Consider the following 16178-nt stretch of genomic DNA (forward strand, 5'->3'; position numbering starts at 1 on the left):
TAGGAAGGATATGTGCAGGCACCTTGTTGCGGGCACCCTGCTCTCCTGTTTGCCTCCTGTGAACAAAGGCTTCACCTATAACAGCCACGTTCGTGGGGGTAGATTAGTTCCACCCCCACCCCGGTGCTGCCAGGTCTTTATTGGTGAGGCAAGATCGAGACTAGCAGGCCTGAATGCACATATCTTTCAAAACAAGCTGACAAATGCAACAATGCACAAAGCGGTTACCAGGGAAACTATCCCACAAGACAAATATATGTAACAATACACAAGATGGTAACATAGTAAAGAGATATACAGTGGGATGCAACAATGCAAAAGATGACACCAGAATAATATACACAAAACAGCTGCTGAATGCACAGAAGGACTGTGGGATACTCCCAGCATTCCTCAAACCCACAGGCAGGGAATGCAACAATGAATTAGATGGAATTAACAGAGAAAATAGTAACAAGCATTGCGGTCAGTGTTCCTAACTTATCTGGTCCAAGATGGAGGCAGCAGCAGCTGTGGCAAGGTAAAAGCTGCAGACAGGTTGGACTAGGCTGACCCTCCAAATGAGGCTGTGGCAGGCAGACCAAACAGGAACCAATGACAAGCTGACAGGTGCAGGGACTAGACACTGAAGCAGGGACCAGAATGGGACTGGGAACACACTGGCTGAGGCACACACCAGAGGCAGGGACACCGGATGCTCAACCGCAGGTGTGGAAACTCCAAGCTGGGAACAAGGGGAGTAAATGCAGGCTAAGGTATGCTGGAGACAGGATTCTGGACTGCAGACACACTGTAAGGAACTCAGGCTGAAAAACAGAACCAAAGAACTGCTGTGAGAAGCACCTGCTGACACTGACTGGGGAACTAAACAGAAAGTATAACCAGCAGGGAGCAGCTGGTCATAATCCCTAACAAAGGATAACCAGCTAATGAGAAACTCAGTGCAGGTGTACTACTGCACAGAAAACCCAGACCAGGTTGCTTAGCAACAGCTTAATAACAAAACCAGCAGCAGCACACCTAATAGGGTTCCTACTCTGATTAATTCAAGACACAAATTATTTAGGAGGAACATTTAAAAAATGTTATATATAGGTGTCAATTTACTAAAGTTTCTAAAAATGAAAAAAAAAAAAGGTCATGTTGCCCAAAGCAACAAATCAGATTCTGTCTATCATTTTCTAGGAAGCAATAGAGATGGTTGCTATAGGAAACATCACCTCTTTTCATTTTTAGAAGCTTTAGTATATTTACCCCAAAAAGTTGGAGCAGGATGGGCTGGAAGGATTTTATTTTTTACACTTTTCCAGTTGAATCCTTAAACAGCAAAACCGAGTATGACAAAACAATAAAGGTCAGGCAATAGTCAGGCATGAAGATAAGCAGGTGATAGGCAGGCATGAAGATAAGGCAGGGATGAAGATAAGGAGGCGATAGGCAGGGATGAAGATACTTTAAGCAGGCGATAGGCAGGTGTGAAGATAAGCAGGCGATAGGCAGGCATGAAGATAAGCAGGCGATAGGCAGGCATGAAGATAAGGCAGGGATGAAGATACTGTAAGAAGGCGATTGGCAGGGATGAAGATAAGCAGGCGATAGGCAGGCATGAAGATACTGTAAGCAGGCGATTGGCAGGGATGAAGATACTGTAAGCAGGCAATAGGCTGGGATGAAGACAAGCAGGCACTTGTAAGATAAGGAGGCGATAGGCAGGGATGAAGAAACTGGGTACTTGTGTACAATCACGGCTCCCATGATGTCCATCGTATAGTAAAAATTTGCGGATGAAGATACTGCAAGCAGGCGATTGGCACGCATGAAGATAAGCAGGTGATAGGCGGGGATGAAGATACTGCAAGCAGGCGATTGGCACGCATGAAGATAAGCAGGTGATAGGCGGGGATGAAGATACTGCAAGCAGGCGATTGGCAGGGATGAAGATACTGTAAGCAGGTGATAGGCAGGGATGAATATAAGCAGGCGATAGGCAGGGATGAAGATAAGCAGGCGATAGGCAATGCTGATGTTTTCGCAGAAGAAATTACCTTTTATTTTTAGTGAGCCTAGTGTATTCATTACAGCGAGTGACAAGTAAGTTGGTCCGCATTCATATTTGTAGGCAAAGCTGATGTTTTTGCAGCAGAACTACTATCAGCAGACTGCGCACATGCTACGATCGCACTGCGTATGCGCCAATGTCTTTGCGATGATATGGCCAATCGCCTGCTTGTCTCCCTGTATTGTTCCTTTGTACGGCGCTGCAAAACACTTGTGGCGCCTTATAAATAAAATTATAATAATTATAATAATATGGCTAACATTGCGGGAGATGTATCAAACCTTATAAAGAGAGCAACTAATCAGCTTAAATCTATCATTTATCTAGTCCATTTTATAAAATGATAATTAGAAGATGATTGGTTGCTAAGATCATCTTCTCCACTTGTCCTCTTTGGAACGTTTGAAATATCTTCCAAGGTTTGCTTACATCCTTTAGAATGTAAGCTCTAACGAGCAGGGCCCTCTCTCCTCCTGTGCTTTTCTAAGAATATATCTCTGCCACTGTTATAATTGCCTCAGTGTCCACTGCTGCAACTGTCTTTTATTTACCATGTACTTGTCCTAATTTACATGTGTACTGTAAACCCTAAATGGCATCTAGCTGAGCTACAGGAATGGATGATGCCAGTTGGCTGTGACTGAACCCTGATAAAACAGAGGTGCTTATTAAAGGTCACAGGTCAAGACTGCAGAAGAGCCAACCAACAGGACTTACGCTTGGGGGTGCAGAACTTCAATATACGGAACATGTGCGGAATCTGGGTTTTGTCCTGGATTGTGGCCTGACACTTAAACATCAGGTATCAACCACAATTAAATCCTCATTCTATCATCTAAGGAATATAGCCAGAATCAAGCACTTAATTCCCTCAGAAGACCTGCCTAAAGTCGTACATGCATTTATATCATCACGACTAGACTACTGCAATGCTCTCTAACTCGGTCTCCCAGCAAAAGAATTGCACCGCTTGCAGATGGTACAAAATACAGCTGCCAGGCTATTAACCAATCAGCCCCGCTCCAGCCACATAACACCCATTCTGTGCTCCCTTCAATGGCTACCTGTAAGATGGCGAATAATTTTCAAGATTGGCCTACTGACTGTCAAAGGTCTACATGACCAGGGCCCAAGGTACCTGCAGCAGCTGCTGATCCCTTACTGTGCCACTCGATTACTGCAATCGGTTGATGAAGGACTACTAACAGTACCCAGAATTTCCCTGAATTCATCTGGGGGTCAAGCTTTCAGCGCTGTGGCTCCAACTCTATGGAACTCACTTCCCCGCTCAGTGCGAGAAGCTTCCACTCTGGAAACATTAAAAAATAGACTCAAGACTTTCCTGTTCATCCAAGCATTTCACTAATGTCCCTTGTTAAGTTGTTAAGTTTGTTTTGTATTTTGTGCTGTAAAAGGCTAATGCAAGCACTGTGAGTCCTTTTAGGAGAAAAGTGCTATATAAATTACATTATATTATATATTATATATTTTCTTGTTTTGTGCTTATGATCATTTGTTGTATTTTCATATTAATTACATAATTGACAATTGTAAAAAAAATTTGATGCTTCATTTTCTAAATGTGTGATTTCTTTTTTAGGTATAAAAAATGCGGACAGTCGGGAACTTACGAGGGTGGCATCCACACCAACAGATGACTTCTTTTTCTATGTCAATGAGTTTAAGATTCTGGGCACTCTCCTGCCTCTGGTGTCGCGGAAAGTTTGTACCACTAGTGGGGGAACCTACAGGCCCGTATCTAGTAAGTCACTTTTACATTTAATAAACAACAAAGCACCGCAACACGCACCAGGCTTTATAGTCGTAGTCTTTGGAGCAAGTGTGTAGTGCTGTTGTTGATGTTATATTTCCAAAGTGGCTTTCAATATTCCATTAAAAAAATGTATGGACTTACAGTATAATAACACTAAAGCTTACAATGATAACCTGATCCTCCGCCAAGCCTGGTGATGAGTCTACTCTGTCTTTGTGTATTTTAGCCACGGACACATACAATGGACCTTCCAACCTGGTGTTCTCTAATCAGGCATCTGACTCCTTGAGGATCCAATGGACAGCAGCAACGGGACCTGTGACTGGTTATAAAGTAGTTTATGGTCCACTTACGAGCCAGGGTCAGGACATCCCATTGGAACTTAGAGAGGTACGAGTCTTATTTGTCGATTTGTTTATTTTATGTATTTATTCATTCATTCATTCATTCATTCAGATATAGGTATTTGCAAGAATATAAGTGCTAAAATTACCAAATATACCTGGTTTCATAGCCAGAAATGCATCCGTGGTACAATTGTCACATCCATTTTATTCTACAGGGAATGTTATGGGATACACTAATATTTGCAAGTTTTGTATTTTTAAGTAAAAGAGTTCTTATGCTGCTTTTTCATCTTATGTCTTGCTGCTTTAAAATCTTAATGATTTGAACAATTATGTTGCAATTTATTTAATCATCCAATCTAAGAGCTGCACTAGCTCCTTATATAACACAGAAAAACATGTTTGGCAAAAATAAATCAGGACCACAGGCTGGAAGTGAGGCATTCTATGAAATGAGCAACACAGTAATTAAACCATGAATAATTTTTAAATTAATAAGAAATAAGATAAGAAACACATCTATTTGCCAACTCACTACCCTCTCTCCAAAGTACATTATCAATGAAATGTGCAAAGAGCACCAGGTTTGTCCCATATAACTATTTCATATATTTTGTTCTACATATGTGTCCATGTATACAATAGAAAAACTCGGAGCAAATCTGATGCCCATGGCGGTTCCTCGTATCTGAAGAAATAAAAACTGTTCCATACAAAAAATAACTGTGCTTTAAAATAAACATTTTATATCTAAGAGAGACTTTCGAGCATACAGGTGACTTAAATACAATGTATACAATGTGACAATATTTATGATATGTGCATTTATGTGTACATTTTTAAAGTATATCGTATTGAAGCTGACATTTGTTCATATTGGAGAAAATTCCTTTATATGAACATTTTTTTTATTAATTCCTGTACCTAGAGGTCTCATGTCTTTTATTTGCATTCAAAGTCTGACAATTTATTGAGTCCTGATTTCTGCCCACAGATTACCCTGACTAGAGCACAAACAGATACCGTCTTACAAGGTCTCAGGCCTGGCACAGAATATTCTGTCACAGTGACCGCTTTGTACGCCAACAGCATCGGGGAATCCGTCTCTGGCAGGGGAAGAACATGTAAGTTGTCCTCATACACTGTGGAGAAGATTTATCAAAGCTTGGAGATAAATCAGAGAGAGATAAAGTACTAACCAGCCAGCCAATTAGCTCCTGACATTTTTAAAGCTGTATTTTAAAAATGACAGGAGCTAATTGATTGGCATTAGACTGTATCTATCTCCAAGCAACATAACTAGAGCCCTGAATTATCTGGAGTAACTGAACCAATTTTTATGCAGTTTTTAGTGGTTTTTTTTAAAGACAGTTGGTGAAGGGCAGGGCTATGTGTGGTCCCAGGATCTACCCTTATATTACCCTTACCCTTATACAAAGTTGGTCAATATCAGTAATATACAAATATACTTATTTTGCAGTAAGCCCAGTTGGCATATCCAACTTCCGAGTGTCCGAGGCCGGCTCGTCCTTCCTCAGATTGACATGGTCCGTTTCTGGAACAGAACCACCGTCAGGATTCCGACTCACCTACTCCACTAGAGGTTAGTGCATTCTGTAAGCTAAATGGCTATTGCTATTATGACTATTTAGTTGTATAATGCTGGTCTTTTTGTCCATTGTACATGTTTTTTGCATGCAAATCTCCCTGTGTCCTACATTGCACACACATGAGTATCACATTGTTCAACCTCTCATGCTCCCTGCATAGTGTGGTCATTAGTAAGCCAACATGTAGCCAGGTACAGCATAAAAAAGTTTATTAGTCCAGCCTAGCCAATCAGCGCATTAAACTCTTCACATGTTTATACCAACCCTAGCCAATCAGAATCCCAGAACAATCACAGAGTTAGACCATTCTAGCCAGTCAGAGTCCTAGAACATTTACTGAGTTAGACTAAACTAGCCAGTCAGAGCCTTAGAACATTCACAGAGAATGACCATCCTAGCCAATCAGATAATTAGAACATTCACAGGGTAAGACCAACCAGCCAATAAGAGAATCCAACTTCTCAAAGGGTTGAAACAAATGGGTTTACATTTACCTGGTTGGACCACTGAAACAAGGACAGGTCAGCTCCTGTCCTCAAGCCTTTCTTGAACTGGAAACCATGCTCTGCAAACCAGCGTTTGTCCTGCAAAGCACCTAGCCAACAACAGTCCCTACTTTCCATAGACAGTCCTCATTTTCAATATAAACCATCTATGCAGCACAAATTAAGCTCTTCTGTCACTGAGAGCAATTTAATTTCCTTCTTCTTTGGACCTTGTAAGGAAATATTCATTGAGAATAGCGATTATAATGTAAAATAATGTAGTCCATAAATGAGACATCTTGGATGCGTCTATGTGTGTGCCAGTTACTCCTGTGGCTTTTTAATAAGATGTGTCGGAACATATCTGACTGAATATTTGTCATTTGCTGAATTAGATTCCGACATTTGATGCTGGAGAACTTTTTTCTCTGTGTTGTATAAACGATGTCAGGTTATATTTAAAGGGGTCCTTTATGTTCTAAAAATAGAGGACCTCAGAGCACCTGGATGGTGGCCAGTCTCACCTGTGGACATACCTGTACATGTCTGTAGTCCTGATGTGTTCTAGTCTGTACCGCGCCCTAACATGGCAATGTATCTCCATAATGAAAGAATTCTCGGCCCTAGAGGCTGAACGAGTTCATGACTCACCTGCACCACTAGGAGAGATGACTGGATCACTATAGGAACACTGTACAGGTATGTGACTCATCACATCTTATCTTCCATTGCTGATGCCCAGGTGACGGGAGGACCGCTGAGAAGACCCTGAGTGGGAGCGCATTGTCAGACACCATTGCTGACCTGAGGCCCAACACAGAATATGTCCTTGTGCTCTATCCTCAATACCAGCGGCAGACCGGCACCCCAGTAACAATTACAGGGCGCACACGTGAGTCTACCGCTTAGTTATAATGTGACTGTAATATCTAAGTAAGTTGCAATGTGTATGCTTCAAAGTATGCCGCCATTTACAAAGGTCCAGATGCACTAAGATTCAAAAGTGATAAAATGGAGAGTGATAAACAGCCAGCCAATCAGCTCCTACCTGCCATGTCACAGGCTGTGTTTGAAAAATGTCAGGAGCTGATTGGCTGGCTGTTTATTACTCTCTATTGTATCACTTTTGAAGCTTAGTGCATCCGGCTCAAAGTCAGATATCACTGATTTACTTTAGGTGCAGCATTCTTTGGTCAGTCAATGTATCATCCTCACATTGTCCACAAAAATAAAGTTACTGATGTTCCAAGGTGTAATAATGTAGGTGCAGCATGCCGGCGGTGCTGATGCGATGGGCCTTCCCTATTGAGGCCTTAATATCATACATAATACAACCTAGTCTCCTGCCTAGGACCCAGTGGACATTGAGGATGTCCCATAAAGGTGCCCATACACGTTACGATAACTGCGTGCAATGCGACGCATTATCGGGCGGATCGCATCGCATGCGTTTTGCATGTGATTTGCGTGTAATGCGATGTGATCCGCGGGCAGTACAAGAAGTATGTGCAGCACATACTTGTACTGTGCGATGGGATGCCCGCGGGAGTGCGCATCTCATCACAACGCATTGCAGCTTCTCATTGCAACGTGTATGGGGGCCTTAAGTCATTATATTGTGTGTGTGTGTGTGTGTGTGTTTTAAACAAACTGTAGGGGCTGAAGGAAGCACAACCCAGTATCTTTAGCACTGTTGAGGTTATAATGAGATTCTGGTGCATATAAATATATTTTGGTGCGTAGGTGGGAGCCCTTACTACAATTTCGCTATGGTATAGACAAAGATTTATTTACACCCCTATTCATATATATATACCCCTCTATATGTATATGTATATATATATATATATATATATATACAGTATATATATATATATATATATATACGACAGATAGCTGAACTACTTTGAACTTTCAGCCTTTATTAGGCTTTTATTCAAAACCGCTTACAAAAAGCCTAATAAAGGCTGAAACGTCACAGTACTACTATCTGTTGTTTTTCTTTGCTAAAGTACTAAGTGCCGCAGTGTTTACATTTATATACACAGCAGCAATTCTGGAGGAGCCGGGGGTGCCCGAGGGCACAGGGCAGGTGATAATTCATGCAGTGAGTGCCGGCAACTATATATATATGTAGTCCATTCAGCCAGCACTCCCAAGTCCAGCGTTGCTTGCCCCCAGTGACCACAAAACCCGCAGGGGTCAAATACAAAGACACCAATAAGCGCCACTCAGACTCCAAACGTAGTGAAATTATCAAAGTTTCAATGCCAGGAGCATTTTCATCAGGAAATAAAATTGATATCAAAATATACTTACATATATACCCTCTACCATCACCAACAAATCAAACAGTCCTTCCGGTCACCACCAGCTCGACGGGCACACGTCATCAGACACGGCCTAGGCAGGGCGTGCGGCAATGCAAACATCGTTGCCGGGCAACCCTAATATTCAACACTGCATTTTACAATCAGACAGAATATAGCATAGATACAAAATTGGTACTTATGTATTATCTGGGCTCCCATGTTAAATGCACCCCATTTTTTCATACCCTACTATCCAACTACGCATGGAGTTGATTTTATATAGTGTGGCGAGCGCAGTGAGCCACCGTGCCCGAAGCGTGGTGAGCGCAGCGGTCTCATAAGAAAAACGGGAGCCCAGATATTACATAAGTACCACAAAATTGAAACCACATCACAAAAATAAACAAATCATAATCTCCAAATACAGTAAATGCAAAGCAGAACCTGTTTGAGGCGGACAATCCATGTGGATTCACACTGAAGGAGCCTTCTGCCACGGTCCCCTCCTCTTAAAGGCTTCTCAACCTGATCTATCATCCGATAATGGATAGAGGATATCCCGTGCGCATGCCCAAGTGTTGGGCCACCGGCTGGTCACTGGTACCTGTATTGATGGTGGCACGAATGGCATTCGTTGTTGCAAGGACAAATAATCTGATATATGACAAACCTAGATTTTCAGGTGAAGTGATGTCATGTCAAATGACTTGCCTGTGAGTGGATCACTCCGGGACAAGTCATTGTCAGATGATATAATCGACCAACTCTTCTTAGCCAGTTTGTTAATCGCTCCACTGCTAATGTTATAGGGAACATGGGTTCTGACTTCCTGTTGCTTTTAGCGGATAAAAGAGTTTTTTTATCAAGTGCCAATGCCTTGTCCCTGGCCTGTATCAGAATATCCTAAGGTAACCCCTCTCCTCAAATTTGGACATCATCTCATTGATCTGGACCTGAGCTCTAGTGGTTCATTATTGATTCTTACTACCCTTATAAATTGTGAGTATGGTAACCCAGTCTTTAATGGTTCTGGGTGAAAACTTTGATATTGAAGCAGGTTATTACGATCTGATTCTTTAGTGAATAATGTAGTAATTAAGCCTTCCTCAGACTTGATGATTTTGACATGGAGGTAAGTAATTTCTTGTAAACTCATACAGTACGTATATTTGATTGGGCCATTTTTACCATTATGTTGTTTGATCAATTCCTCAAACTCAGACTGGTCCCCCCTCCAAAAAATCAGGAGATCGTCAATATATCTCTTAAAGAATAATATATTAGCGGCTGTGCGGGGGTCACTGAAGAATTCTTCTAAAAAACTATTTTCGCTTATGATGGTGCGACTGGTGACCCCATCGCACAGCCACTAACTTGAAGGTAGAATTCACTTGCATGTGGGAAGTAACAGAAAATCATTTCTAACTGGAGAAGCACTGGAGAAATGTATATTATTTAATATACAATAAAAGTTTAATTTTTTGGGTTGAATTCTTTTCTGGTGCATCACACAGTGACAACTCTTTTTCTTTCTATATGTATTGTTTGATATTTAATATAACATACCTATATATGCTGTAGGAATAGGCTCAGTATGTGCTGTCAGACAGAGTTTGTGGAAAGGATTAACGAGCTTCATGTTATACCACTGGCAATTAGGTTTTGATTATTATATTTTAATGAATCGTTTTTTTATGATGTTGTTATTAAAGCTACAGTATAGAGAATACTTTAAGACTATGACTTCTCTTACATACAGAGCGTGCCGAAGGGATTACCGATCTAAACATCCAGGATGTGACATCACAAAGCATGACTGCGACATGGAGAAGCGTCAGTGGGGCCACCGGCTATCGCATCTCCTGGGTGTCTCAATCAGGTAGAGTAGATCTACTGGTGGGATTGATCATGGATGGCACACAACCTTTAATGCCAATATACATTTCTATCACAGAATAAGGGTTAATAAAAAATAAATCTGATTCTGGAAGGCAGTACACTGCTTCAACAAGAGAAACTATACAGTGACAACTGAAATCATAGCGCCACCTACTGTCCTTATGTCATAATGTCTCATTTAAAAAACGACCAAATGAAATTTTTTTTTTTAGAGAGGATAGATCTCAAATATTAATTTACCTTGTCTGTAAACTGTTCTCTTACTGTGTTCTAGTGTAAAATTAGCTTATTCCCACTAAAAACTGAGTAGTTGCAGCGGTGGCGGCTCCAGAGGTGAAGCTACAGCATAGACCAAAATTCAAACAACAGAGCCACCGGCATCAAGTACCAGGGAGGCCCAGTTGGTGATGTTTGGCAGTGTGTGGGGTGGCAGTTGGTGTGGCTCCTCAATTTGAATTGTGGACTGCACTGTAGCCCCGCCCCTGGATCCGCCACTGGTTGGTAGTACAAATTATATGAATTTAATACCCATACTCAGTTGTACAGCATTAGGACTACCATTATGCAATGAATATACAATGAATTCTTTGTAAGTTGTGCTCACTCACATAGGAATTTACCCTGTAATTATTAGTCGTTCATCATTTCCCCAGATAATTGATGCACCCCTATTATTGCTAATGGAGGGAGCTTAATTGATGTTTTAGTAGAAAAAAAAAAACCTGGAAAAATGCAGAAAACAAACTCGTTTATCTGAGTTTTTCTCTGTACAGTCAGATGCCGTAGATGGCAGCTTGTGCAATTAATTTGTTTTCTCATTATAAGAGTCTAAACCTCAACACAATATAATAATGAGCGACAATGTACATGGGGCTGGTGCCTGTGATATGAGCAGCGTAAAGATCTGTACCTCCTGGAGCCCTCTCTGGTGCCAGCTATTGTCTTCTCCACACACAAGGCCAGCGCAGGGAGTTACCTAGTTGGAAGGAATTTCTGGAAGCCATCCAAAGTCGGGTTTACAACTGGCACCACAATAATAGCTCAACATGAAAAGGCACAATACTGGCCGTCCTCATACAACCTTGTGACGTACCTCCACAATAGATGTGGTAGCAATAAATCCATGGTCGCAAAGTGGAACCTCTCACTAGTGTGATGCCTTGGGATGGCTGGTTTGTGCTGACTTGGGGGGGGTCCCGTGCCCTGGACTTGACACTTAGTTTAAGAGACCCACCAGGAAAGCTGGTCATGGTTGGGGGGCCCCTATATTTGAATAATTATGCTAAGCACCTCAATTTGGCTGTATGTTAGAGTGTAGTGCTTAGTACTACAGAGTGGGCACCGGCATGTTCTTTTACCTGTGTGGAATACAAGTTTCTGCAGAATATCACCTCTTGTTAGGTGTGGAATTAGGATGTGCCGTCCAAGGCTTTCCCAGGTAAAATTAAGGGGGTGTGGCCTCTGGTGGGGCCACACCTCCTTAAAAAAATAACAGAGAGGGAGAGAGAGAGAAGTCAGGCTGCTGCCCCTGCCTCTCTCCCCAGCTCAGCGCACAGCTGAGCTGGAGAGAGAGGCCGTGCTGCGGCGGCAGCCTGTAATCCTCTGCCCGGCACCCTGCAATGGGGGTGGGGGTGTGGGACCTGGGCCCCTCCAGCAGACCTGGGCCCTGCTAAAAAGTACCCGCTCCTCCCCCATATCAGATGCAAACATAGATGTGTAGGGAAAAATCATGCACGATGCACTAAGCAAGCTGGTGCAGTACTCACTCTGCATCGGACTCAATGTGGAGTATATTTACTAAGGTGCAGGTTTTCAGTGGAGAAGTTGCCCATAGCAACCGTTCAGAGTCTACTTTACATTTATCTAGTTGCTTCCAGAAAATAATAGCTAGAATCTTATTGGTTGCTATGGACAATGCTTCCAATTCTAACCAATCCGGACCTTAGTAAATACACCACTGTGTCATATTAAAGTGGAAACCAAACTATATATTTTGATAAATGAATGAATCAGCAATTGGCTCCATTACACATACAAGTGACGCTGGGGGGTATGTGTGCCCTCGTCGCTGGCAGCGCCCCCAGTTAGTTTAATAAGAAAGTTAAGAGCTACAAGCACCAGGTTTAGATGAAAAATACCCAAAGAAACAGAGTAACACTGTCACCCCTTAGAGTCAGAGTCCCTAATATTTACCGGTAAATTGTAATATTTCATGTGATGCTACTACTGCTACTACTACTGCATTATCGTAATAATGATATAAATAATAATAATAATATCTCCAGCTCTCTCTTTTACTTGCTCCACTCTCTTTCTATTGCTCGCCTCCTCTTTTTCTACTTACTTCTATCTCTTCTCCTCTTTTTCTCTTCCCTCTTTCTATTCTTACTTCTTTCTCTCTCTCCTCTTTTTCTCTCCCCTTCTTTCTCACCTTACTTCTTTCTCTCGCTCCTCTTTTTCTCTCCCCCTCTTTCTCTTCTTACTTCTTTCTCTCCCCCCTCTTTTTTCTCTCCCCTTCTTTCTCACCTTACTTCTTTCTCTCGCTCCTCTTTTTCTCTCCCCTTCTCTCTCGCCTTACTTCTTTCTCTCTCTCCTCTTTTTCTCTCCCCTTCTTTCTCACCTTACTTCTTTCTCTCGCTCCTCTTTTTCTCTCCCCCTCTTTCTCTTCTTACTTCTTTCTCTCCCCCCCTCTTTTTTCTCTCCCCCACATTCTCGCCTTACTTCTTTCTCTCCCCCTCTTTTTCTCTTTTCCTCTTTCTCTCTTTACTTCTTTCTCTCCCTCTTTCCTCCCTCTCTTTTCCCCCCTCCCTCGCTCAGTCTCTCTCTTTCTTTCAGTATCTGATCAGGTTACTGATCTGATTTTATTTTATCTCACAGAGGAAGACACTAAAGATTTTGATGTGGGCTCAAACATTAACTCGTACGCCATCCGCAACCTCCAGCCCAACACTGAGTACACTGTCTCCATCAGGCCACTGTTTGGAGCCACGGAAGGTCCGGCTGTGTCTACTAGAGTGAAAACAGGTGCGTCATAGGAACACTAATGAATAAAGCCACCTAAAATGTATGCATTTTTTTCACCCTTTGCCCTTCCCCGTAACTAGCGGAACGTTGGTGTTCTGTGTCGGCGACCGTAGCAGCTTGAGAGGTGTCGGCGAGCAATGGATCCTAACCTTGCGTTCCCACCCTGACTAGTCACATTAAGATGCTTGCTAACGCTGCTGCTGATTGGCCAGAGATGCTCTGCGGGGGTGCAGCTTGTCCTATTAACTGGCAGCTCTAAACTTTCTGTTTCTGGCGTTTAACAACTTAGGATGACATTGTTACAGTACCTGGGTTAAGATATATTTGCCTACTCGCCAGAAATGGCCGGGAGATCTCCAAAAATCAGGTGCCGCCCCCGGCCATCTGGAAGAGCAGTCACATCTCCCGGAGTTGGATGCCATCTGCCCACAACTGCCTGGAGTTGAGTGGAGTCGCCCCTCTACCGAGCAAAAGGGGGCAGTCAGGACGGCCAATGATACGTTTCATATTTAATCAAGTCATCATGGCCACGTCTCCTGCTTGACAGTGCCAGTAATCGCAGCATTGTGCATTGGGGGCGTGTCATGATGCCCACTGGCCCGCCCACTTTCCCACAACATGCCTGGGGCAGCCAGGAAGTTCACAAGTTTGAGCTTAGTTCACATGAATTTCAAAGATTACTTATGCCCTATATACCTATATATGCTAAACATTTACTAATGAGATGCAGTTACATACAGAAGCTGTATTAGTATATATATATATATATATATATATATATATATATATATATATAGGCTTTTGCTTTTGAAACATGTTGGCAAGAAGTGATTGAACAGACTCTGGTGTAAGCTGTCCTCCTGTGAAAGCGGTCATTAACCAATGTGGCTGCTCCTCAGGGGATTGTTTTATCCATCGTATGAATTTTTATTAAACGTTTTTCGGACTTTACTGAGACCGTTCTCCTCTCCTTCTTTACTGCCGTTACTTACCTGTGCGGTAATTGAGATGGGGTCAGACAAGGATTGAGTCTCCAAAAAAGCTTTATATGCTTCAAAGAATCTTCTCACCGAGAGTACGGTACAATACGCAGTTGAGGAAGCAATCAACTGTACAGTATATTGGGTATAGAGGGATTTACTGCACTTCAAGTGGTGACCCTAGAGACAGCTTCTTCCACATACATGACTTTAAAATAAACCTTAACTACACCTCCCGCATGAGCGAGTGAGTACGGTTCGCATCCATACAAGTGAAAGCTACCCTCACTGGTATTTTGTGATCTATGATATATCACGTGGTGATCTCAGAGGACTCGTTATGATGATACCTTTATATAAATATCTTCTCCCGCTTTCTTGTGAGTTGGGTACGAATTCTCTCTGTAGTCACTGGATCCCCTAAGTATATAGTTCAAAAATATAATTTTCTGACAGCCTGCATTTATTTCTGCATGTATACCGAATATCAGCGGGGGAATCCTTGCTGATCGTAAGAACATCTGCGACAACAAATCTAGCGCCAACAAGTTCATTCTTTCCTGAAAATCTTCATCAGTGGGGACGCCTTTGTGGTCCTCCATCTGATTTGTGGCTGCACGGATTGGCTGCGCCTTGGGACTATTTCAAATTTATTATTCTTGTCGTAGTTTGTAGTGTATTGTGCAAGCTATTGGTGCCATTGACACCCGCTCATAAGGCCTTAAAGGATATTGTGGGCATTCGACAGAGTCACGTAAATCCAAAGTCATTACTGGGAGCTTCCGGTTGCATTGATGCCGTCAGCAGAAAAGCAAATCCACAACACAACATGTTGCTGAGTTATATGATCACGACGCTGCCAGCTTGGAGATGGACTAACACAGACGAGGCTGATTACTATATGGTATCATTAGAAAACGCATTCAGAAAAGGCTGCTTACCGGATATTACCTAACCTACAGTGCACCGCACATATATCTGGTCAGAAATTTCCTTACCTTCATCAAGGCAAATCTACCCTCAATGCCAGTCACTGCTGTTTCCACGGAGATAAAGTCTATCAAAGATGCCACAGTGGGGCACATAGAATGTGAGAAAGCAGAAGATCTGCCCTGGACAAAAGGCACAGATCCAGGATAACATATAAATGTCTGGAGCCCACCAGAGTATGACTCTGCTGACAGTGCTGACACTGAGAAAGACAACTGCAACTGAAAAACATTAAAGCAAAAGGCCACCGACTTGTGGAGAGAGAGTTACAAATAAATAATCCATCTTCGAGACGTGGCCTACAATTACCCAGATGTGTTATGACCAGTGGTGGCTGCAGGGGAGGGGCTGCAGCACAGTTCACAATTCAAAAATGGGAGAGCCGCCAACTGCCATTCCTAACTGACTCACTGGCAGTGGGTGTGGCTTCCCTTTTTTAAATTTTGAACTCTGCTACAGCCCCATCTCTGAAGCCGCCAGTGGTTATGACCTTTGGATGGTGGGAGGTTTGTGATGAAGTCCATTGAAATGTGAGTCCGTAAATAACTTGGAATGGACGGAGGTTGAAGATGAGGAACTGTGCTCAGCACACTGGACAAAATACATATTTTTGCATATCTAATTTCATGGTCAACACCCCTAAGAACGTTATACAAAGTTTATGGCCTATTGTACTCAAGTATATCCAATGATCTGTG

The 16178-nt window shown here is 42.4% G+C and overlaps 1 protein-coding gene across 1 annotated transcript in view; it reads left to right on the forward strand.

Moving 5' to 3' along the window:
• The window catches only part of COL7A1 (collagen type VII alpha 1 chain), a 171378-nt gene that overhangs the window by 54763 nt on the left and 100437 nt on the right, over positions 1–16178 (forward strand). The window contains exons 6-12 of the mRNA XM_083155611.1: positions 3660–3821; positions 4060–4223; positions 5175–5304; positions 5661–5783; positions 7018–7167; positions 10347–10466; positions 13364–13510. Coding sequence (XP_083011737.1) covers positions 3660–3821; positions 4060–4223; positions 5175–5304; positions 5661–5783; positions 7018–7167; positions 10347–10466; positions 13364–13510 — 996 coding nt within the window. The remainder of the gene's footprint in view (positions 1–3659; positions 3822–4059; positions 4224–5174; positions 5305–5660; positions 5784–7017; positions 7168–10346; positions 10467–13363; positions 13511–16178) is intronic.

The sequence above is a fragment of the Crinia signifera genome, chromosome 8 (assembly GCF_055691185.1).
Source record: "Crinia signifera chromosome 8, ASM5569118v1, whole genome shotgun sequence".
NCBI classification, from domain to species: domain Eukaryota; kingdom Metazoa; phylum Chordata; class Amphibia; order Anura; family Myobatrachidae; genus Crinia; species Crinia signifera.